At 54.6% G+C, this 22,635-nt stretch overlaps 1 protein-coding gene across 1 annotated transcript; it reads left to right on the plus strand.

Annotated features, from left to right (window-relative positions):
• The first annotated feature begins 475 nt into the window (after positions 1–475).
• Positions 476–22,250, plus strand: UBXN11 (UBX domain protein 11). The gene is made up of 15 exons (XM_081308976.1): positions 476–514; positions 3,286–3,390; positions 4,119–4,147; positions 4,692–4,790; positions 8,246–8,334; positions 8,747–8,801; positions 9,195–9,271; positions 10,089–10,215; positions 18,410–18,624; positions 18,844–18,921; positions 19,912–20,032; positions 20,157–20,260; positions 21,340–21,413; positions 21,488–21,628; positions 21,709–22,250. Exons 2-15 carry the CDS (start codon positions 3,320–3,322, stop codon positions 21,881–21,883), a joined length of 1,455 nt encoding a protein of 484 aa, XP_081165102.1. The 5' UTR covers positions 476–514; positions 3,286–3,319; the 3' UTR covers positions 21,884–22,250.
• Positions 22,251–22,635: the final 385 nt, after the last annotated feature.

A 22,635-nucleotide genomic window follows, 5' to 3' on the forward strand; every position in this document is an offset into this window, starting at 1 on the left:
GCTCTGGGGCGGGTCGGGCCGCGGTGGACGTGGTGCGGCGAGCGCGTCCTGCTGGGGTTGGGGGTAGAAGCGTGCGCTGGGGTGCAGCGCTCTGCCGTGGTGGCCACCAGCCCAGGAGGTGTGGCGAGGGAGGTCCCGCCCCAGAGACGTGGATGCCGAGGACACCGGCGCAGATCCCAAGACCAGGACAGCCCCTAGCCGTAGGCTACCCTGGGGTCCCCATAACGAAGGCAGGAGACCCGGCTCTGTCCTCAGGTCCTCCACTCTGAAGTTGAAGGAGACACAGCCGTGTGCCCAGGAATCCCCAGAAGTCCCCAGACTGATGGGGAGACGGAGTCTCCTCCCTCGGAGGTCTCCCGTGATCCAAGAGGAGGTTAATCTGGACACGGAGTGTCGAATTGGACCGGAGTGAGGCTGGAAGCAGGGCAGTCAGGGCGGGGCTACTGTGACATCCCTTGGAGCGGCAAACACCCTAGAGGGTGGCCAACAGTGAGCACGGGAAGGAGGGACTGTGGTGAGACATTGTAGAGTTTAACCTGCAGGATTTGGTGACTGATGGGATTAGGAGGGAAGGAAGGAGAGAATTTTGTGCTTGGATGAAGGGGTCTGATTACAAAAGGGGAAGATGGAGGAGCTGCTTTTGTGGGGAAATGTTGGATTGGGTTAGGGGACCTTTTTTTTTTCTCCATGACAGCTTTATTGATATATGACTCATACACATTTCGCTTCTTGAAGTTACAAATTTCCATCATTTTTATAGATATTACATTTATATGAAATGTCCAAAATGGTCAAATCTATAGAGACAGAAAGTAAATTAGTGGCCGTCCAGAGCCACTAATTAGTGGCCGTCCAGACAGTGAGGACTGGACTGGAGGGTAAATTGGGGGTGACTGCTGAAGGGTACAGATTTTTCTGTTTGTTTTGGTACTCGGGATTGAACCCGGGGAAGCTTCACCACTGAACTACATCCCCAGTCCTCTTACCTAGTAATTTGAGACAGGATGTCACTAAGTTGCTGAGTCTGACTTCCAACTTGTGATTCTCCTCAGCCTTCAAGTTACTGGGATTACAGGTGTGCACCACCCCACTTGGCTACAGGGTCTTTTTGTGCTGATGAAAATGTTCTAAATTTGTGGTGACAGTTGCACAACCCCGTGAATATATCAAAAGTTAACTTTTTAAAGGGTGAGGTATGTGATTTAAGTCTTAAAAAGCAATTTTTTAAAAAGAATACATACTACGCGATTCTATTTACGAAACTTTCTTGAAGTGGATATAAGAGCGGCTGTTGCTTGGGGTTAGGGCTGGGAAGGGAGGTTGTGACCCTGAAGAGGCAGCAGGGGGAAGACTGGAGAAAGACAAGGCGCTTCTCATACGCTTCGTCTCCCCAAGTGATTAGAGGGCACCAGCTGTACAAAGCCTCTGATCTTGAACTATGATTATATAAGATGTAGCTATTGAAGGAGATTGAGTGAAGAATACCGGGATCCCTCTGTACCAGGTCCCTAATTTCTTGTAAATCTATAATAATTTTGAAATAAAAAGCTAAACTGAAGGACAAGGGAAAAAAAAAAGAGGTGTCAGCCTGGTCAAGGGACGAACATGGGAGAGAAGGGGAGTTCCAGGCAGGGGGAGCTGCGTGGCTTGAGGTACTGCCTGCGGCTCAGCTGGCAGAGTGCAGGGCGGTCAGGTGGAGGGTGTCGTGGACAGGTGGAGGGTAAAGTCAGGAGCCATGGACAGGCACCAGCTCGCCCATATGAAGGAATTTTGACTTTTTTTTTTCCCTGTGGTTGAGAAGGAGCCCATGGGAGCTTTGTGCAGGGATGTGGCATGTCACTTTTGTGTTTTAAGATCCCTCTGGCAGTGTGTGGAGGTTGGTGAGGGCAACCAAGAGGGGCTGCCATCCTTGGCCAAACACCACGAGGATGCCCAGACCAGACAGGGCAGGACAAGGGCAGGGGCAGGGTGGGGAGGCTGGAGGATGGGGGTGGGGAGGCTGGAGGATGGGGGTGAGGACACTGGGCCTGGGCCCTGGGGGAAGGATTCTCCTGAAGAAGGGGCAGGGCATGAGCACTACCCTCTAGAACAAAGGCACAGGTGGCTGTCTTGAGCCGTTGGCCCCCCGCTGTTGGCAGCTTCAGGGACGAGGCAGAGGCCAGTGCCACATCTCCCAAGAGGAACCTCCTCAAAAGACTTGGTTCAGACTCTCAGTAATGGAGGGCCTTTCTTTGACTCTAAGATGTCTAGGTATTAGCCTTTTCTTTTCTTTTCTTTTCTTTGTGGTACTAGGGATGGAACCCAGGGGCACTCTACCACCAAGCTACATCCCAGCCCTTTTTATTTTGAGACAGGGTCTCGCTAAGTTGCTGAGGCTGGCCTTAAATTTGTGATCCTCCTGCCTCAGCCTCCTGAACAGCTGGGATTGCAGGTGTGCGCCACCAGGCCCAGCAATATTAGCCACTTAATACATTTAATGTACTGCATAGGGTAGTGGCCCCTCTCTGCATCCTGGTATGCATACCTCTTTTCTGGAAGAAAGAGGAAAGGAAGGCAAACCAACAATTATGAGTGTCTAGTTCTAGGTGCCCCAAACAACAAATCTCACAACAGCCACACTCAGTTTTCAAGTACTTCCTTTGAGCTTGGCTCTGGGCTGGGTGCCTTGTTTCTCTGAATCCCTTAGCAACCTGCCCGGGTGGTACTGTTACTGTCTGTATTTTGCATCAGAGGAACTGAGGTGCCGGTTACACAACGGGTGGCAGAATCTGCAGAGTCTGGGTTCTTGACCTATGTATCACTTAGGCCGGTTTTGGGCTGAATCTTGCCCGTGGGTTGCCCTCTCTGCCTCTGGGATGGTTTGTGGGTGTGGGTTGGGCATGTTTGCACAGGTGGCACCTGGGTTCTAATAGGAGGAGACACCTGGGCTTTGTATCCGCCAGCTCACTGATGGGTGGACAGAAGCCCCAGGCCTCCTGCGTAGTCTTGTACCCAGGCTCTAAGTTTGGAAAGCTCCAGACAAAGGGGCTGCACCACCCCGCTTCACAGCACTGTCCCCAGCACCTCCAGGCAGAGGTCTCCGTGTGCAGGGCAGAGAGAGCCAGTTACCCAAAGGAAAAGGCCACCAGAACCCTCTGCCAGGCTTTGGAGGCGTGAGGGCCACTTCTCCTGGACAGTGCTCCCTCTTAGGAAGAGTAGACAGAGAAGAGAAGCTTCGGGCCATCCCTGGGCCTGAAGCCATAGGTCCCCACTGTCCCCAAGGGCTGACTTCCTCTTTCCTCTCAGGGAGTTCCTGACAGCTAGGATTTAGACTAGAACTATGAGCTCACCTCTGGCCTCCCTTAGCAAGACCCGGAAAGTGCCCCTGCAGTCGGAACCTGTGAATCCTGGGTAAGGAGCTGGCCTCGTGGGGTCTTTGTGTCCCTGCCCCTTTGTCCACCTTGGCCCTCCCTGGCCAAAGGAGAATGACTCCTACTATCCTGAGAAATACCAATAAGAGGTACGTGCCTTTTTCCAACCACTTTCTTTCTCTTTATACCTTCTTCTGAGGAGCTGTCCTTTGTGACTAACTGTTAATTGGATGGTACCTTTTTGTAAGGTACAGGCCCTGTGGAGGTGGCTCAGTGCCTGGCGTTTCCTGTCCACTTACTAATTCTGCAGACTCTGATGGTCTGCCCACTCTGGCCCAGGCCTGGGTGGGCTCTTGGGAAAGGGGGAGTCTCTTCTACCTTTTATCAGCTTCGCCCTGCTCTTCTGAACACCTCATGGAATCCTTATAGGCTGAGGTGGTCCAGAGGTTGAGTGACAGATCTGGGGACCTGCAATTACTGCAGAGCAGAGCAGAGCCAGGGCTGGCTCATGGATTTTGGATATCTTAGTCTCCCATAGGACCTGTGGGCTCCCCTGTCCTTCTTATTGGAAGGAGTCACGTTCCGAAGCATGTCCCTCGGCTCACCTTCACTAGGGATGGGATTTCAGGGTAGAAGTTCTCAGGAGGCAGAGGCCCCGCTTCTGACTCTTTTAGCTTTGGCTGGGACTTGGGGCCTGGAACCTTTTCCCTAATGGACTTCTGGGGACTTAATTTGTTTTTCCCTTCTCCTTCCTGCTTGGGTTCCCAGAAGGCGAGGGATAAGAATCTATGGAGATGGTAAGTGTGGGCTGTGTCCTAGTGTCTCCTTCACCTCCGACCTGCCTGGAGCGCCTCTGGCTGCCCCTGGGCCTGAGCAGCCCCTCCCCACCCCCAGGCCTGGGCTTCCCTGCTGGCCCTGCCCCTCAGCAGAGATGTCTTCACTAACTTCTGACCCCTCAGTCCACTGAAGGTTTGGCGGTGGGTGCCTGGAAACTATGCAGGGACCAAGAGGGGTGGCCCAGCCTCCTCGCCCACAGCCTCCACCAGCCTCTTCTCCCTGGAGCTGGACCTCACACCTTTGTCCTGGCTCCTCTCCTGTCAGATCCCAGCCCACTCATACCCCTCTGTGGCACCGCTGTGGCCACTCCAGCCTCCCAGGAGCTGGCCTGGGAACTCCAGGAAGAGGACCATTTTAATTGGATCCTTGCCCGAGCCCCCAAATGACCTGCCTTCATACTCTTGGGGGCAGTGTGTGGGCTGCTTCTCCTCAGCTGGGGCCTAGGGTCCGAGGTCCCTCTGGGACTCAGCCCCAGAGCGGTGACCTGAGCCTCCATGTCTGCAGAAGATGAGGTGGATATGCCGAACGATGGGCCTGGCTCTGAAGAACAGATCTCTGTCCCTTCCTGCTACAGCAACAAATTTGCTTCTGTGAGTAGGCCAGGTGAGACCAGAGGCCTGCAGCCGGAGGGGGCCCAGAGGAGGGGCGAGGCCCTGCAAGCCAGGGCTCCTCCACTTGTCTGCGGAGTCTGAGGTGGCTGCTCCTGCCCCAGCTGACCATGGCCCTGTGCCTGTACATCCAAACCTGCATAGACCTAGTTTGTCACAAGGCCGCACACCCCCCTGGCTTAGCCTGGGAGGCCAGGCTGTGGCTGGAGCCTCTGGAGTCTCTATCAAGTGTGATGCCAGCAGGCCCAGGGTTCAGGGTGACAGAGGATACAGGGCCTAAGGGGGGAGCTCAGCCCCTGGCCACCTGCTCCCTGTGCCTGCAGGGCACCATCCCCTAGGTGGCTCTCTTAGCTGGCCCACAGCATCTGCAAGGGCTGGTGGAGGTGCAAACAGTGGCATGGGGACCACTAAGGCAGCTGCCCAGAGGAGGGAGTGCTTATTGGCCTGGGGACGGGAGACCAGGCAGGCGGGGATGAGCTGCGTGGGGTGCGGGGAGGCCGGGACTGGGGTCAGGACTTGCGTCAGGGTGGTGTCTCAGGTGGGCAGCCTGTCTCTGCCTTCGTGTCCTCCCAGTGCAGCATCCTGAGGAAATGCTGCTCAGCAGAGAGCCCCTGGCCGGTACCTGTCACAAGGGGCCCTCAGAGTGGTGGCCACCGATCAGGAAGTCGGCTATAGGAAAGGGCCTGGCAGATGCCTATAACCCCAGCTCTTCACAAGGCTGAGGCAGGAGAATTTCAAGTTCAAGGCCAGTCTTGGCAATCTAGCGAGACCCTGACTCAAAATTTAAAAAAAGAAAAGAAAAGAAAAGAAAGGGCGGGGATGTAGCTCTGTGGTGGGGCCCCTGGGTTCAGTCCCCAGCACCACGAAACAAATCAATAAACAGCCTCATGAGTCTTGACCAACCCCCTCCATTTGACAGGAGGGGGATTGAGGTGAAGAGCCTGGTCTTGGTCTGGTCCTGAATCACAAAGCTGGGGTCTCCTGCCCCCAGCTGGGCGGTGGTCTTGGTAACAGGAGCAGCCCCTCCTCTTAAAGGAGCTCTGGGCCTCTGTCCCTGCCTCCCCCCCTGCCATGTACTTCTCATCCATTCCCAACCAGTGGCTGTCCGCACCAACATCTAACATGGGAGCTTCCTGCCCTGCTTCTCTGCTGAGCAGCATCTGAGCTGTCCCCCATTCTCAGAACACCCTCAGCTCATGGATGCCCTGTCGCCGGCCCCTCAGTTGCCCTCCTGCCAGCACTTCTTCACTCCCAGCCTTTCAGTGTGGCTGTCCACCTGCCTGGCCTCTCCCCACCCTCTTCTCACCCTTTCCCCACCCTCTCTCAGTGAGTTACCCACATTGCATGTGCTGGCAGCTCCTGAAAGCTGACAGGTCACTTCAGGGGCTTTTGACTACAAGTCAGAGAGGACCCTCAGTCAACCTGCACAGGCAGTGGGGAGATTTGTGCTGAGGCCCCCTGAGGAGGCATCTCCAGGGCTGCTAATTCAGTGACTCAAAGATATTGTCAAGAGTTCTGGGGTCAGGCCAGGTGCAGTGCACATGCCTACGATCCCAGCAACTCTGGAGGCTGAGGCAGGAGGATTGCAAGTTCAAAGCCAGCCTCAGCAAAAGTGAGGCAGTTAGCAACTCATCAAGACCCTGTCTCCAAATAAAATACAAAAAAGGGCCGGGGATGTGGCTCAGAGCTTAAAGCACCCCTGGATTCCATCCTCAGTACTACAAGGGGAAGAAAAAAAAGGAAGTTCAGGTTTCTCCCTCCCCAACCCCTGCTCAGTTCCTCTGGGCATCCTGCTTGGTTGGCAATGGCTCTAGTACCTGCCTCACAGCACGGAAGGTGTCCAGGAAAGGAAGGAGACCAGTTTCTTCTCATCTTTCTCTTTTTCCATTTCTCAAACTTTTTATTTCGAAAATTTTCCAGTATACAGAAAAGTTGAAATAATAGTGCAATTAATGCCCTTTTGTCGGGGCTGGGGTTGTGGCTCAGTGGTAGAGCACTTGCCTAGCATGCGTAAGGCACTGGGTTCAATTCTAAGCATCACATAAAAATAAATAAACAAATAAATAAATAAATAGTATTGCATCCATCTACAACTAAAAATATTTTTTAAAAATACCCATATGTCTTTCTTGACAGCTGCAGATGATTGGCCACATTGGCCTTTTCTCTCTCCATCTACTCACATATATGAATACAAATGGCTTTTTTTTTAAAGAGAGAGAGAGAGAGAGAGGGAGAATTTTTTTAATATTTTATTTTTTAGTTATCGGCAGACACAACATCTTTGTATGTGGTGCTGAGAATCGAACCCGGGCCGCACACATGCCAGGCAAGCGCGCTACCGCTTGAGCCACATCCCCAGCCCCAAATGGCTTTTTTTATATTTATTTTTTAGTTGTAGTTGGACACAATACCTTTGTTTTATTTATTTATTTTTATGTGGTGCTGAGGATTGAACCCAGGGCCTCGCAGGCTGAGCCCCAGCCCCAGCCTGACAAATGTATTTTTAAGATGCACAATCTGGAAATGAATTGCAGAGATGTCATTTCATCCCTAACACTTCAATAAGGAAATGCATGCTCACAATCCGACCATCCCACCCCAGCACATGGGTTATTTAGTAACATCTACCATCTATCCCTTCTACAGTCAAACCTCCTCAGGGTTCCACAATCTCTCTGAGTGATTTTCCCCCTGATCCAGGATTGATCCCAGAGTCCTGCACCACATCTAATTGTTATTCTTCTCTACAACAGTCTCCCTGCCTTTTAAAACAATGACATGGACTTTTTGAGGAGTTCCAGACATGTGCCTTTCAGAACACCCCAATTCTGGATTTGTCTGGCCATGCCCCTGGGTGACGTTGGCCTCCTCTTTTATTCTCTGCATTACCTGCAAACTGGAGGTTCGAATTTGAGGCTTCATTAGTTGGAGGACGACCCTTTTGTGTGGGGGGGGTGGATTCTGAAGATTTAACCCAGAGGCGCTTTACTACTGAGCTATCTCCCTTGCTCTTTTTGTTTGTTTGTTTGTTTGTGAGAGGGTTTTATTTATTTATTTATATTTTAAGTTGCTTAGTGAGGCCTCACTAAGTTGCTGAGGCTGGCCTTGAACTTGCCATCCTCCTGTCCCAGCCTCTTGAACTACTGGGATTGTAGATGTTCGCCACGAGGCCTGGCAAGACTTCAAGGTGGTGCAGCTCATGCGTTCCACCACATACTTAACACGCTTTGAACAAGTTAATGCACCTCAGTGTCCTGAGACAGCTCATCTACCTCACGGGCACATTGCCAGAGTTACAGAAGCTGATGTGCATAGCGTTTCCAGCAGTTCCTATCATGTGATAGCTGCTGTTAGTGTCTTTATTTCTGCTCTGGATCCTTTCCCTGGACTTCCCTGCCTCAGTATCCCCTCCAGGCCTGGGCTCTAGGGGTTTTGTCTGCTTGGCAGGTCCCCCATACCATGACTCAGATATGGCGAGGAAGATGCAAGAACTGGAGCAGCAGGTGAAAGCCCAGAGTGATGAGATGGTGTCCAAGGTAGGCCTCCAGGAGAGGGGCCAGGGCTGGGTGGGCTGGCCAGGGTGGGTGGGCTCTAGGACCAACTTCCCCACTGAGTTTCCTGGTTTGATGGCCAGGTGTGGCCTGAAACCGATCTGGGCCCCTGGGACCTTAGCAGAGAGGCTGGGGTCTCTTCCACAGCTGAGCAGGGCCTGGTAGACCTTGAGCTGGGTGGGGCAGTGGGACACTGGCCCTGGGCAGCGCTGGCTGCATCCTTCCTCACCTCCGTGGGACCACAAGTGTTGTTATATGAGGCCCAGGAACAGCGGCGGTGCCAAAGTTGTCAGGGGCATGGTCTTTGTGCTTCCCTGTGCCTCGAAAAATTCTCATTCTTCCTATTTGGCTCTGGGACCCTCTGGGCCTGGCCTCATGCTGTGTCTTGCTTTTACAGGATCAGAAGATCCTGGCCCTGGAGGACCTGGTGCAGCGCCTGCAGCAGAACCAGGGTGAGAGGCCCTTGTGGAGGGCTGACCATGATTCCTGGGAGCGTGGGCAGTGACTTCATCGGGGCTCCAAGACCATCAAGTGGACTCCTGGATGGGTTTTGGACACCTGGGCCCAGGGAGGGCAACGATACCTCCGGGGCAGTGCTGGACTCACCCAGTACCTGGCTCCATGGCACTGAGTCCCCTGAGGCATGCCATCCAGAGCATGGGAGAGACATGCTCCAGGGGACTGGTGGCCCCTTGAGAGTCAGCCAGGGTGCCCCACAGGGTTAGGGAGACACCAAAGGGATGGGCCCAGAGGCAGTTCTTGGGGATCCCCAGATGACCCTTGGGCCAGCACACCTGGAAGCCTCCAGGTTGGGCAGCTGAGCCTCACCCTGGTTTCCTCTGAAGGTGAGGTAAGTGGGCAGCGGCAGGAGGAGCTGCAGACCATGTGCACGCAGCTGCAGCAGCAGGTCAGGGAGATGGAGGTGAGAGGCAGGGCTGGGGGAGGGGCAGCCAGCCCGCTGCACCCCGGTCAGAGCCTCCCTCCCTGGGCCCTTCCTCACCAAGCATCCCAACCAGGACCCTTGCCCTGTCTCCCTGCCCAGGACTGACCCAGAGTTTAAAGAGCCAGGGAGGTGCCCAGAGCCAGGGTATGTCCCTCCTCCTGGGCTGAATCAAACTCCTAACATGCCCCTCTCCTGCCTGGTAGACCTCATGACTTCTCATGGGGTTCAATTCCAAAGTCTTTACTGCATGCTAACCCTTGTCCACCTCTTCGGTCTCACCTTAAACCATGCTCTCCTTCAACTCTGGGGCCCTTCCTCCAGTTCTTTGACTACATCAAGCTCTTTCCTACCCCAGGACGTTTGCCCATGCCTTTCCCTCTGCCCAAGTGTTTTCTTATTTATCTTGGGGAGCTTCCCCGTCCTCATCTGTCTCCTCTGGCTGCCCTCCCAGCCTCTGGCCCGCTGGATCTCCTGGCCTCTGATCAAAGCAGGTCCTATCCTCTGCTTCCTTAGCCCCTCATCTCTCTTCCCCTGTGGAGCTGTGAACTCCACGGGACAGCAATCACTCAGGAACTAGGGCTGAGCCATCCCTGTCTTAGTGACTTCTCACCCAGTGACCCTATCACCTGAGTCACCTTTCTTCCATTCAATACCTGGTCCAGAAGCAGGGTCCTCTGCCCATTCCCTTTGTCCAGGCAGCTCTGGGGCCCAGGACTGAGGCTGGGGCTTAGGCCAGTGCTGCCTTTCCGTGCAGGAGGCTGAGCTGGCTGCCCCATGTCTCCCCTTCGCCCCACAGCGGTTCCTCAACGACTATGGCCTGCAGTGGGTGGGTGAGCCTATGGACCAGGAGGATTCGGAGGACAAGACGGTCTCAGAGGAGGAAGAGAGGGACTGGATGACCACCAAGAAGTTCTGGAAACCAGGTACAGAGAGGGCCTGCCCCGCTCCTTTCAAGGGATCTCTCCAGTGGATTCCTGTTGGCCCCCAGCTCTCCAGATCCCCTCATTTGTGCCTGGCCACCCAGCATAATGGGCCTCCAAGGGAGCCCACCCCTTGCTCTGACCCAGGGAAGGGAGGACCAAGACCTCAGTCACTGACCGCCTGGCCTGCCCCGCTGTATCTTCCCTAATGTCATCTTAGTCTGCGTGCTTATCTGTCAAAGGCTCCAGGGACCCAGAGTTACAGGACACAGCAAGACTAAAGCACCTGCCTTAAAAGAGCAGCCCCTCTGTTCTGGAAGCCCCTCCTCAATTCCAAGGCTGATCCCCTCGTGGATCCCTTTGCAGGATCATCTGTGAGCCAGACCAATGAGATCACCTGCTTCCCCGGGATCCCAGCTCTTCTCATGTCTCACGCAATGGCTGATATCCAGAGGGGTGCCTCCCGCCCTTCCTTCCCTAGATTTGGGTCCATAGCACTGGCTGATTCTGAAACTGGCCATAGATAGTTCCCCAGGCTTCAGAGTCAAATCAGATCCTCATCTTAACCCACCACCTACTACAAGTGTGGTTTGGGCAAATGACTTCCCTTCTCTGAGCCTCAAGTTCTCCATCAACAAAATGGGGATACACTGGAGTTGGTGAGCTAAACACAGAACACCTCGCCCTGGCCTTGTGTGTCATGGGCCTAACAAGTAGGAGCTCCTGTCCTCCAAGGTCTTTGTGAAGGCAGCGGAGCTTTCTGGAACAAGAGTGCTGCTCTTGAAGGAGGAACTGGGGAAGATGACAACACTCTCTTGATTCTTGAAGTTTCCTGCTGGGTAAAAGCCCAGATTCCTCATAGGAGCCCTACTTCCTATTTAGTCCTGGGCTTTGGCCAGATCCACTAAGTCTCAGGACAACCCCCCACCACACACACACACACTGCTTGTTCTAAATGACTTCCCGTCTGTGCAACCTTTGCAGCTTTCAGAGCATTTTTGCAAGCTGCCTTGGCATGGCACAGAGGTTATTCCATTTTACAGAGAGGCAAACGGAGGCACTTACGGAGTCTGAAGACTGTTGAGTGGAGGGGGCAAGGCTTAGGGCTGAGAGCCCGCTGGGAAGGCAGCCCCAATCAGAGGATAAGGGATGCCCAGTGTAAGGGTGGTAAGGGTGAGAGCCACAGAGAGAGACTTGGGAGGTAGGACCCACAGCCTTGGTGATTGGGGCAGTCCCGGGCGGTGGGGCGAGCCCTGCCGCCCAGGATGTTGTGGGTCTGGCGTGCAGCAGCCCGACTGAGTGTAGGTTCCGTGGTGGGGCTCTCCAGGGACCCAGGACCGGGCTGAGAGGCAAGGCCTTAACAGGTGGCTGCAGATGCTATAAGAATATCTGTCCTGGGGTCTAGGGCTGGTGCTTGCAGTGCTGCCCCCAAGCCCCCTCCAGGCAGGATGGGCTCTGGCTTCACAGGGTCCTCCCATCTTCCTGGAGAGCAGCCTTCCTTCTGGCCAGTGGGGACCTCCCTGCTTCTTTTAGGAAGGGGTTGGACCAGACAGCTGATTTCTTGGACATTTGTTATGGATTCCTACTCTTCCCCCACCCAAAAAGGAGCAGCCTCCCCCTGCTCTGCTTTGTCGGTGTGCTCTGAGGGAGGCCGACTGTGGGGCCAGGTGTTTCCCAGCTAAAGCTACAGCTGGGAGCGCCCACACTCATCTGGGAGCTCCCTGGCTGCACAGCCCTCTGGTCCTCTGTGCGTCTTTGCCCTTCTTCAGCCTTTTTTGTTTGTTTGTTTGTTTTGCAGGCTGGAGATCCGACCCAGGGCCTCCGTAAATGCAGTAGCGCTGGGCCAAGCCCCTGCCGCCCTTCTTTTGCCTTTTAATTTTCAGTGTGGGAGGGGCCTTGCCTGATCTCCTCCAGATGAAGAAGTTTTCCATTTCCAGCAGCTTTGCCTCCTGGGACCTCTCTTTTCTCACCCCAGGAGCCAGCCGGTTCCTCCCCCAGGGACCCCATGTTCCCACCCCTGGCCTCTGGCTGGCCTGCTGCTCTTGTTAAGGACCCGACCCGGGGTTCTTAAGCTGTCTATCAGAAGAATGAGACTGAGGCTCTGTGCGACTCTCAGGAACAAGGTCTTTATTCTTATGCTCGAGCACAAGGGAGGCGCGTGTGGGAAGCAGAAACCCCAGACTGACTCAAACAAGGGATGCATTTATGGCATCTGTGGGGTAGGCTGGGACCCGACTGCCTGATGTCATCCCGTGTAGAGGTGGCATTTCAGTGGTGCCTGCGCTCTCCCTCCTCACTGTTCTTCCTGTGACACATGTCTCGTTATCCTGCTAGGTCTCCACCCCTGGTGATCACCATGTGGATAGGGCAATACTGTAGGGTGTTCTAGTGGCCATTCTACACATGTGCTTGCCCCTAACACCTGGAATCGCTCCTCATCACCTGGGAAAGTTCCTGATTTGGTTTTGGAGTAGGGCAGACCCTTGTCTGCAGATGCTGTGTTTTGGTACCAGGGATTGAACTCAGGGATACTTTAACACTGAGCTACATTTCTAGCCCTTTTTACTTTTATTTTATCTATTTGTTTATTTTGGTACCAAGGATTGAACCCAGGGGTACTTGACCCTGAGTCACCTCCCCAGCTCTTTTAATTTTTCTTTCTTTCTTTTTTTTTTTTTTTTTTAGAGACAGGGGCTCACTAAGTTTCATAGGACCTAACTAAGTCGCTGAGGCTGGCCTCCAACCTCCTGTCTCAGCTTCCTGAGCTGCTGGGATTACAGGTGTGAGCCACCATGCCTGGTTTATTTTTTATTTTGAGACAGGGTCTTGCTAAGTTGCTGAGGTTCTTGTTAATTGCTAAAGCTGGCCTCGAACTTGTGATCCTTCTGCTGCAGATTCCTAATTTGCTGGGATTATAGGCGTGCTGTGGGTTTAATCTTAAAGACCTTGTTTTTCTTAGCCCTGGCTTCCTGGCTCTCCACTGACCATACCATCTTTGAGGGCAGCTCTGACTTCTTGTCCTCCCACCTCCTGGTGTATCATCTCAACTGTGTAGCCCTGTCCTACTTTTTAAATTCCCAACATACTGGCATGATGCTTAACCCCACAGTACAGGACTGACTTAGGATGTCACTTTGGCTCTGACTTCCTGGCTCCCCTTCTGTTGGACACCTCTCCCCATGGGCTCTGGGGCAGAGGCCAATGGACTGGTGAATCAGACCATCTGTATTAGGCCAGTGGGGGATAATTAGAATGTTGTAGGGCCTGGAACTCTTGCCTTAGGAAGGAGAGTCAATCATGCCCATGAAGTGGGGCCCAGCAGGGGCAAAGCCTGGCCAGGGATGGACCTCAGCTTGAAGCCTTTATCCCTCCACACCCTCTCACCAGGATGTGAGAATCAGGCTACAATGCCAGGTGCTCTGGGGCATGTGAAGACATGAAAGGGACAGTCCTGCTCTGGTCAATCACCACAGGCCAGGTGTGGGCCTCAGGGCTGAGGGCTCTAGTCAGCTGTGAGCTGGATAGGACATCCCCCTTTTGTCCCTGGGCTCCTGCCCGGGCTCCTGCCCCTCCTCCGTTTCTCCCGCCTCCTGTGCCAGCCCCCACCTCCCCCAGCCTTCCTCCCAAGCCCCTGAGCCTGTGCCGGTGCTTCTATCCAACTCCCAGCTCAGGAAGCCACACTCCCTCCATGGGTAGTGGCCAGCGTGACTTGTCCTGGGCCACCCTTTGTGCCCTCCCCCTGCCCTGGCCTAGGCAGCGGCAGGCCTGACTCCTCCCCACCCTCACTGCCACCTCCAGGCCTGGCTGGCACTCTTCACCCCCAGAGGTGTCTTGCCGCCTTCTCTTCCATCCCCTCAAGCTCAGCTCGAATCTGATCACCAGTGAGTCTGTGCTGATGGCTGGGCCCGGCTACAGCTGGGCAGCCCCGGGGGATGGAGTCTGCAATGGCAAGAATGGCTTCCAGGCTTAGGCTGGGGCTGGGTGGGGTCGCTGAGCCGGGTGACTACTGGTCTCCGAGACCATTCCCTCTTCTCAGAAAGAGGGGGATAAGTAGCACTGAGGGGCTCCGAGGGCTGCTGAAAGCACTGAATAAGTGCATGGGGTGCTTCTGGTGGGGGGTCATGACCAGCAGCCTGTGTGGCTTAGCTGTTGTCATGCCCCAGAGCACTCAGCATGGTGCTTGGCATATAGATCAGGGCACCTTCACCTGCAGGAGCTAGGCTGTGGTGGCCACTGTGTCTGAGCCTGGACCATGAGAGCATGTTGGGACAATCCACAGGATGAGGTGGGGACTGGGTGGCACTATGTTCAGTGGGCAGGGACAGAGAGATATAAGTGGAATCCCACGGGCCCAAGGTCACAGGCTGGCTTGGTCACGGGCTGGCTTGGTGTTATGGCAGCGACCGGCTCAGAGCCTCTTCTGTCTGCCCTGGCTCCTCCGAGGAGCAGAGCAAATGTGTGTAAGTCCCCAGAGCGGGTCTGACTTACAGATAGGTGGTAATGATGGCTCCATTTCCTGTTGCAAGAGGGCATGGGGAGGTAGGGACAGGGCACGGAGGGTGTCGGAGATCTGAGGACGATGGACAGGTCAGCGCATGCTTCTGGAGCACCTCCTTGGGCCAGCCAGGGCTCAGCACCCCAGCCTGTGATGAAGGTTCAGCCAGTGTGGTCGAAAGGCAAACAAGCACATATAAAATGACAAGAGACTGTGACCAGGGCCGAAGGAGTGGGCCAGGTGCTCCAGGAACCCACCCATGATGGGAAAGGCCCCTGGCCAGGCTTCTCAGAGGAGGTGGGTGGTGAGTGCAGCCCGAGCCTAGAGCCCAAGAGTGAGTAGGAGGTGTCGTGACAACAGCAGCCACCACCAACCACGCACTTTCTCAGAGCCTTGAGCAGCCCTGGGAGCAGAAACTATTGTCCTCATTCTACAGAAGAGGAAGCTGAGGCTCAGGGAGGCCCACCTGCCCAAGGTCACAGAGCTCAGGGTGGGAGGGAGAAGCCCACTGAAGGGAGCCAGGCTCAGGAGTCGGGGTGAGGCCAGGCTTGGCCCCATGCTGCTGCCTCCCTTTTTAATATAGCCATAGTTCTCAAAGGTGGATGAGGCCTTGAAGAGGATCTCCCAGAACAGCAGCCCTCGCTTGAAAGAGACCCAAGGGAGTGAGATCCCAAGAGCCAATGCTCAGCAGCAGCCTACATGGTCACTGAGAGCTGAGGTGGTTACCCAGGCTCTGCAGGCTGCATGGCCTGGGTAACATGACACTACACAAGGCCCAGTTTCCTCGTCTGTAAGATGGGGATGGTAATATACCCCTCTCCAGGTGCTCGATAGGGAATCCTCACTTAGGGAGAAGCTCAGAAGCCCAGCCTTGCAGGCAGCCAGGGTTCTTTTATTGATTGAATTTTTAACTGTACTGGGGATTGAATCTGGATATTTCACCACTGAGCTACATCCACTGCCCTTTCTATATTTTTTATTTTGAGATAGGGTCTTGCTAAGTTGCCCAGGCTGGCCTCAAGCTCACAAGCTGGGCAATCCTCCAGACTCGGCCTTCCGAGTAGCTATGATTACAGGTGTGTTGTGGCTCAGAGGAAATGTCCCCTCACCCAAGTCCTGCTGCCATTTAGAACAGAGCTGGACTTGTCCCTGGCCACCTTCGCCCTGTGCGGGCTTCTACTGCATCTCTGTCCTGATGTGGGGTCAGGCCTTTGGAGAATACTCGTGGCGTGGGGCTTACTGGCTTTCCAACTCTGAAGTATGTGGCAACAACAGGCTCTAACTGTCTTCTTCCTCCAGCTCTGGATTGTCCAGAGCTGTGATTCCTCCTTCCTGGGCCCCTTGTCCCTTCTCCTGTCTACTGGATCCAATACCTGCCCAACTCACCCCATCTGGTTTCATTTTTCCAAGCCCTAGTCCAGCTGATTGGCAGCAGCTGAGCCAGATTTCCTTTTCTTTTTCTAGGTCCTGAGTTAAACCCCAGCCCCTGGGGCCAGTTTTCTTTTTTCTTTTCTTTCAGTACTAGGGATTGAGCCCAGAATGCTCTACCACTGAGCTACATCCCCGGCCCTTTTACTTTTCATTTTGATACAGGGTCTTGCTCATTTGCCCACACTGGCCTTGAACTTGAGATCTTGCCTTAGCCTCCCAAGTTGCTGGGATGATAGGCATGCACCATCACCTGGCTTGGGGCCAGTTTTTTTTTTTTTTTACCAACTTCTTTCCCCTTTCATGGCTTCTTGGCATCCTCCCTTGGGCTTCCAGGGGGAAGTTTGTCCCTTTCTCCTGCCAGCTACCCCATGTCTGTCAGGTGCCTGAAGCCCCGGACTCAGGAGGCAGCTTGGGGCAGGGCAGGAGTATTGGCTTAGGTGTTAGCAGGTGTGGGTGCTTTTCTGCTTTGTTCTGTGGGATCCGACCCAGCCAAGCCAGCCGACCTTTCTAGGCCTCACCTTCCCAGGTGGAGGAGGATGGGTGGGGCTGGCCTTCTATGAGATGATCTTTCCTGCTCTGATTTTTAGGCTAACCAATTTGGGCATACACTTCTCTGTCTCTCACTCCCCTCACCCTTTCTCTTCAGTATAGGGATTGAATCCAGAGGCGCTCCCCTGAGTTACTTACTCTAGCCTCCCCTGCCATTTCTTTTTTTTTTCTTTTTTTTGAGATAGGGTCTCAGTAGATTGCTAAAGTTGAACTTGAAATGCTCCTCAACCTCCTGAGTATCTGGGATTATAGGCATGTGCCACTGCACCTGGCTACCAATATGTTCTTAAAGTAGTTAGTTGTTAAAGGAAAATGATGTCTTAATGTCATTCTGAATCATACTAGGGATGCCTAGGACATTCTGTTTTTCCAGGCAGGGACTCTGTGGTACTCCAAGGGGGCCGGGGAGGGCAGGTATAGCACCTCAGGCAGTAGCAAATGTCAAGGAGAGGGGAGGGCTGGCCAGGGCAGACCATTTTGACAACTGCAAAGGCAACAGGAAACATAGCCACCTGCATCTGTACATCCCTGGTAGGACCGCTGCACCACTGTGGGGAAAAGCATTGGGTCCCCAGAGGCCTGAACCACATCCTGCCACAACGTGACTGTCCTGGTGAAAAACAACTTCCAAGAAGGCCCACAGAGTCACTTGTCTGTTGGAGAGTTGCACCCTAGTGGGCAACTTGCCTGAGGGCCAGGGCCCTTCAAAAACTGCAGAACAGGCCCTGGCCTGTGTGTCCCCAGGTGACACTTTCTGCTCTAGCGTGTCTTGGCTGTGGCACAGGTATATGTGGGGTGCAGTTTTCAGAAGAGACCAAAGATTTGGCAGCTGCTTAAAAGGGTCTGTTGCACAAAAATAGTCATATGCCCTGGGGCCTGTCCCACCTCTGTCCAGCACTGTCCCAGCACCCTCCCTAACATCTGTCCTCCCTCTCCTGATGGTGCAGGGGTGGGAAACAGGCTCTAGACTGGGCTGATTCAAGTCCCAAGCCCTCCTCTAACTCCCCAGGTGGCCTGGGCTGAATCATTTTTCATGTCTCTGGGCCACTTTCCTCATGCGTAATAGCTCCTGCCTCAGAGCCTCGGGGCTGGCTTCAGGACCATTTGTGCAAGGTAGAGCTGGTAACAATCTAATGTGGACAGAGTGGCCCTCACACAGTCATCTTTTTGGCATTTTACAGCTGCCCTGGGAGGCAGACACTATTGTCATCCCATTCTACAAGGGACTGCTGCAGCACAGAGCATTCAATTGACTTGTCTGAGGTCACACAGGTAGAAGTGAAGGAGCTGGGACTGGAACCCTGAAAGGCTGGGTTCCAGGGCTGGGAGCTCTGCTCTGTGCTTTTTAGCTGCCAATCAGTGCTTGACAGGCCTGAGGTCTAATCGTGCTTCTGCCACTACTGTTCATTGCTAGGCAAGTCACTCAACTCTCTGTAACCCTCAGTTTGCTCATCCAAAAAGCCCTTACAGCATTGTGTCAGTAAGAGAAGGGGACATGATGATGGGTATTAAACCCCCAGCAAAAAAAAAAAAAAAAAAAAAAAGCCAATGCTCAATGATGAGACAGCTGTTACTATTATTTAGTATTAGTTTTCCTTTCTTTTCCTTAGGTGGTCATTTAAGGAGACCCTGAGGCCCAGCTTGGGAGAGGGCCAGAAAAACCAGGGCTGCTAGGGCACACAGAAGCCATGATGAGACTCATGGGTCTATCCTCTTTGCCAGGGGATTCACTAGTGCCCCCTGAGGTGGACTTTGATAGGCTGCTGGCCAGCCTGCAGGATCTCAGTGAGCTGGTGGTAGAGGGTGACACCCAGGTGACGCCAGTGCCTGGTGGGGCACGGCTCCATGCCCTTGAGCCCATCCCGCTGAAGCTCTACAGGAATGGCATCATGATGTTTGATGGGCCCTTCCGGCCCTTCTACGATCCTTCCACACAGGTAGGAGCTGGGGGTGGGGCTCTGGGGTCCCCTCCTGCCCACTGTTACATGGAGATGGTGGAGCCAGCTCACTCAGGCCCAGCCTGCCCCTCCACCTAGGCCCCCATCCAAGCCCTAGGGCTTCAAATAGTTCTAGAGTCTGAGGCACCGGGGAAGACCAGGGCCCAGGGCCACCATCCAGGCAGGCAGCCGGCCTCACCATTCTTCTCCTCACTGCAGCGCTGTCTCCGGGACATACTGGATGGCTTCTTCCCTTCAGAGCTCCAGCGACTCTACCCTGATGGGGTTCCCTTTAAGGTGAAGGGCTGCTCCTCAACTTACCCTTCCCAGTGTGGGGATTTTGGAGAGAATGGGGAGAAACAACTTCCACAGCATCAGCCATTCTGAAGGGGGAGCCACCGCCCCAGCACAGGGGACCTGGGTCTGATAAACTCCCGGAGAGGGTGATCCTGAAACTGGCTGGGAAGGGAGGGATAAGGCTGCCTGGCCAGGGGCAGTGGCAGGGAGGTCCTGCGGCTGAACAGCAGGCAGTGCCCTCTGGTGGCACCCCGAAGGCTCAGCCTTGGCCAGACCACTGCCTGCCCTTACTCCCCAGCATTCAGGACCCGGTGACTAGGTGACTATGACTATGCACAAGTGGCGGGGCTTCCCCCAGAGGCTCCTGAAGCCAACTGGTTGAGGTGGAAGGCAGAACTGTGAACCATAAATGCAGAGCAGAAGGGGCAGGTGCTAGGCCTCAAGGACATGAGCTTGTCATGGAAAGTGTGAGACGAAAGGCACCACCAAAGGGCCCATGAGAGCCCCAGTGGGTGGCAGGTTATTTCCACAGTGAGGGCGTGTAAGGGGGTGTGCACCACCATGGCTCAGAAAACTGTGTGATTCACAAGTGGGGGTGTTCAAGGTGTCTATGCCAAGACAAGGCCTCAGAGCTGTGCCTTGAGGAAGCACACTAGGTGACAAGGGTCTGTGTTGCAGACTAGGCAACAGCAAGGACTTTGCTTCTCTGGACACTCCTGAGAAGGGGGATCTCTGAGGAGGGTCAGTACTGTGGCTTCTGCAGGCATGAATGTGGAGTGCTTGCAGAAGCAAGGCCCAAGGAGGTGACAGAGGCATGACTGTGGTTCTCCTGCTTTCTCCCAGGGCTGCAGCCTCCTTGTCTGTAAAATGGGGATTGCATTAGACTATCTCTTGGGCCTGCTCTTGGGGCCTCGGGGCAAGCAGGGAAGGGGAGGAGGGTCCCAGGGCTGAAGAGCTGGGCTGGCTGCTATCACCCCTCCTTCCTGCCAGGTAAGTGACCTGCGCAATCAGGTCTACCCTGAGGATGGGCTGGGCCCATTCCCGGGTGAGGGCCGTGTGGTAGGCCGACCAAAGGTGCGCAAGGCTTCGGACAGAGTGGAGGAGCACCCAGGTAAGCTGGGCCCTGAGGCTGAGCCAGGTGGCTGGGGGGCTGTGCAGGAGAAGTTCCAGGTGGAGTCTCCCACCATTAATCACAGTTCCTCCCTGGGCCAAGTTTCCCAATGCCCTCCCTGCAGGCTCCAGGATGACTGCTGAGAAATTTCTGAACAGGCTTCCCAAGGTTGTGATCCGACAAGGCCAGGTGATTGACATCCGGGGCCCCATCAGGGACACCTTGCAGGTGAGGCCAGCCCTAATTCCACAACCCTCTTGGGGGCTCTTTACCACCAACCCTGGCCCAGCTTGCCAGAGCAGTGTCTTGCCTGGAGGCTCAGGCTTCTGGACCCTGGGGGATGGCCAGGATGGTGGGTCCCTCAGCGTTGTGCAGTGGTCTCTGGAAACCGCAGAGCTGCTAAAGGCTCTGCACTGGGTCCCAGAGAGCAGCCAGACTGGCTCTAAGGGGCTAAATAAAGTCAGAGTCCAGGCTGGGGGTGAGCCAAGATGCAGTCCTGGTATCCCTGGCCCTCACAGAACTGGTTCTCTCTTCACTTCATCCCATCCTGCTGCTCTCTCAACTTCTCAGAGCATTGCTAAGTCCTGTCTGGTCTGGCCATCCCTAGAACTCTCTCCATCCCCACTGCCCATCACCCTAGGTTCTGGTGTGTCTCCCACACAATGCAACCTCCTCTGGCCAGTCTCCCGCCTCCATTCCCTGCCCCTGCCAGCCATCCTTCCCTCATAGCCTTCCCTATTGCAGTCTTCCAAGGATTCTCAGAGCCAAGTCCTTTATCCTGGCACTCAAGGCCTGTCCTGCACCACTGGGCCCCTCCCCACTTCTCTAACCTCCTCTTCCAGTCCAACCTGATTCCCGGCTTCAGCTGTGAACTGCTGGCAATGTCCCAAATATATCACCTCCTCTAGGAGGCTTTCCCTGATCTTAGGTGATCGGTGTCCCTGCTGTTGGGAACATCCCTGTCCTCATTCCACTTCTAAGGACTCCTACTCATTCTGCAGTCTCAGCTCAGGTGTCATTTCCCTCAGGAAGCCTTCCCTGACCCCAAGGTGGGTTAGAAATCTAGCCTGGTCATCGTCTTTGTGGGCTTTTGCCTCCCATTTGACTGATGGGGAGGCTTCTTGAGGGAAATGATGGGCTGCCTCCCAGAGCCTTCTTTCCTTTCCCTTTCCTTTCCCTCTCCTCTCTTGGGCCTCAGTTTACACGAACACCTTCATCCCTGCTCAAGGATGAGTCAGTCCCTTCCAAGGGTTGGATGACTCAGGCAAGGCCTAGGGCTCTGTCCCCTCTCCATTGATGCCTTCCAGAACTACTGCCCACTACCTGCCCGGATCCAGGAGACCATAGTGGAGACGCCTGCCTTGGTGGCTGAGCGGGAAAGGTGAGGGAAGGGTGGAAAGGTGAGGGTCCAGTGGGATTTGGCCACAGGAACACTGAAGGCCCCTGGGCCTGCAGGAGTCAGAAATCACCCAACACACCAGCACCCCCACTCTCCATGCTGCGCATCAAGTCTGAGAATGGGGAGCAAGTCTTCCTCCTGATGATGTGGCCCAATGACACTATTGGTGATGTGCGTGCCCTGCTAACACAGGCCAGGTGGGCACAGGGCAGGGGTAGGGGCTGCAGGGAGGCTCCAGCCCAATGACTTGGCCTGATCCATTCCACTGGGCCCCCAGGGGCATGGATGCAGCCACCTTTGAGATCTTCAGTACCTTCCCACTCATGGTCTACCAGGACGACACACTCACGCTGCAGGCTGCAGGCCTGGTGCCCAACGCGACACTGCTACTGCGACCATGCAGGGCCCCATTGTCTGACCCTGGCCCCAACTCCAGCTCTAGCCATGAATAAAGTGCCTGGCCCTGACACCATCAGCTCTACCAGGATGTCTTGGCAGGGCAGTCTGGAGGGGAAGGCAGAGGCCAGGGAGGGGTGGTGCTGACCCTCCCCTCGGTAACCTGAGCCTCAGCTGGCAGGACTGGCTGCTGGGTCTTTGTCATCTAGGTTCTTCTTTCTCCTAAGAAGGGAGGCTAAGTGGATCCTGTGAAGGGAAGGATCCTGAGGAGGGAGTTGCCAACCCCAGCTGGGTTTCCATTCTCCGCCTCAGCTGGTGTGGCAGAGCCTCACCTGGCAAGCGTTCAGTCAGCAGACACCTGTGCGCGGAAACACACAGACCCATAAGCTCATGGGGACACTTCCTCAATACTATGCACAAAGTCACTGCAGGCTCCAGGATGACTGCTGAGAAATTTCTGAACAGGCTTCCCAAGGTTGTGATCCGACAAGGTCAGGTGATTGACATCCTGCCTTCAAAATGACAGAACTGTGGCTGTGTACCCTTTCCCATGACACACCCACACTAACCAATCCAATCCAAGGGTGGGCAGCCCCGGGGCAGACATGCAAATGGACACCAACACACAACTGTGACCTGGAGAGTGGACCCCACTGTCTCCAGAAACCACGGGTCCATTCGGGCACGTGTGTGCCTGACATGCACTTACACACATGCTGAAGCGCCACACATGAGCACAGCTTTATCACAATTACTAGCCTAACCCAGAGTGGGGACCTGGGATACCCAGGTCACAACCAGACAGACA

Source organism: Spermophilus citellus (genome assembly GCF_964194105.1).
Source record: "Spermophilus citellus genome assembly, chromosome: 9".
NCBI classification, from domain to species: domain Eukaryota; kingdom Metazoa; phylum Chordata; class Mammalia; order Rodentia; family Sciuridae; genus Spermophilus; species Spermophilus citellus.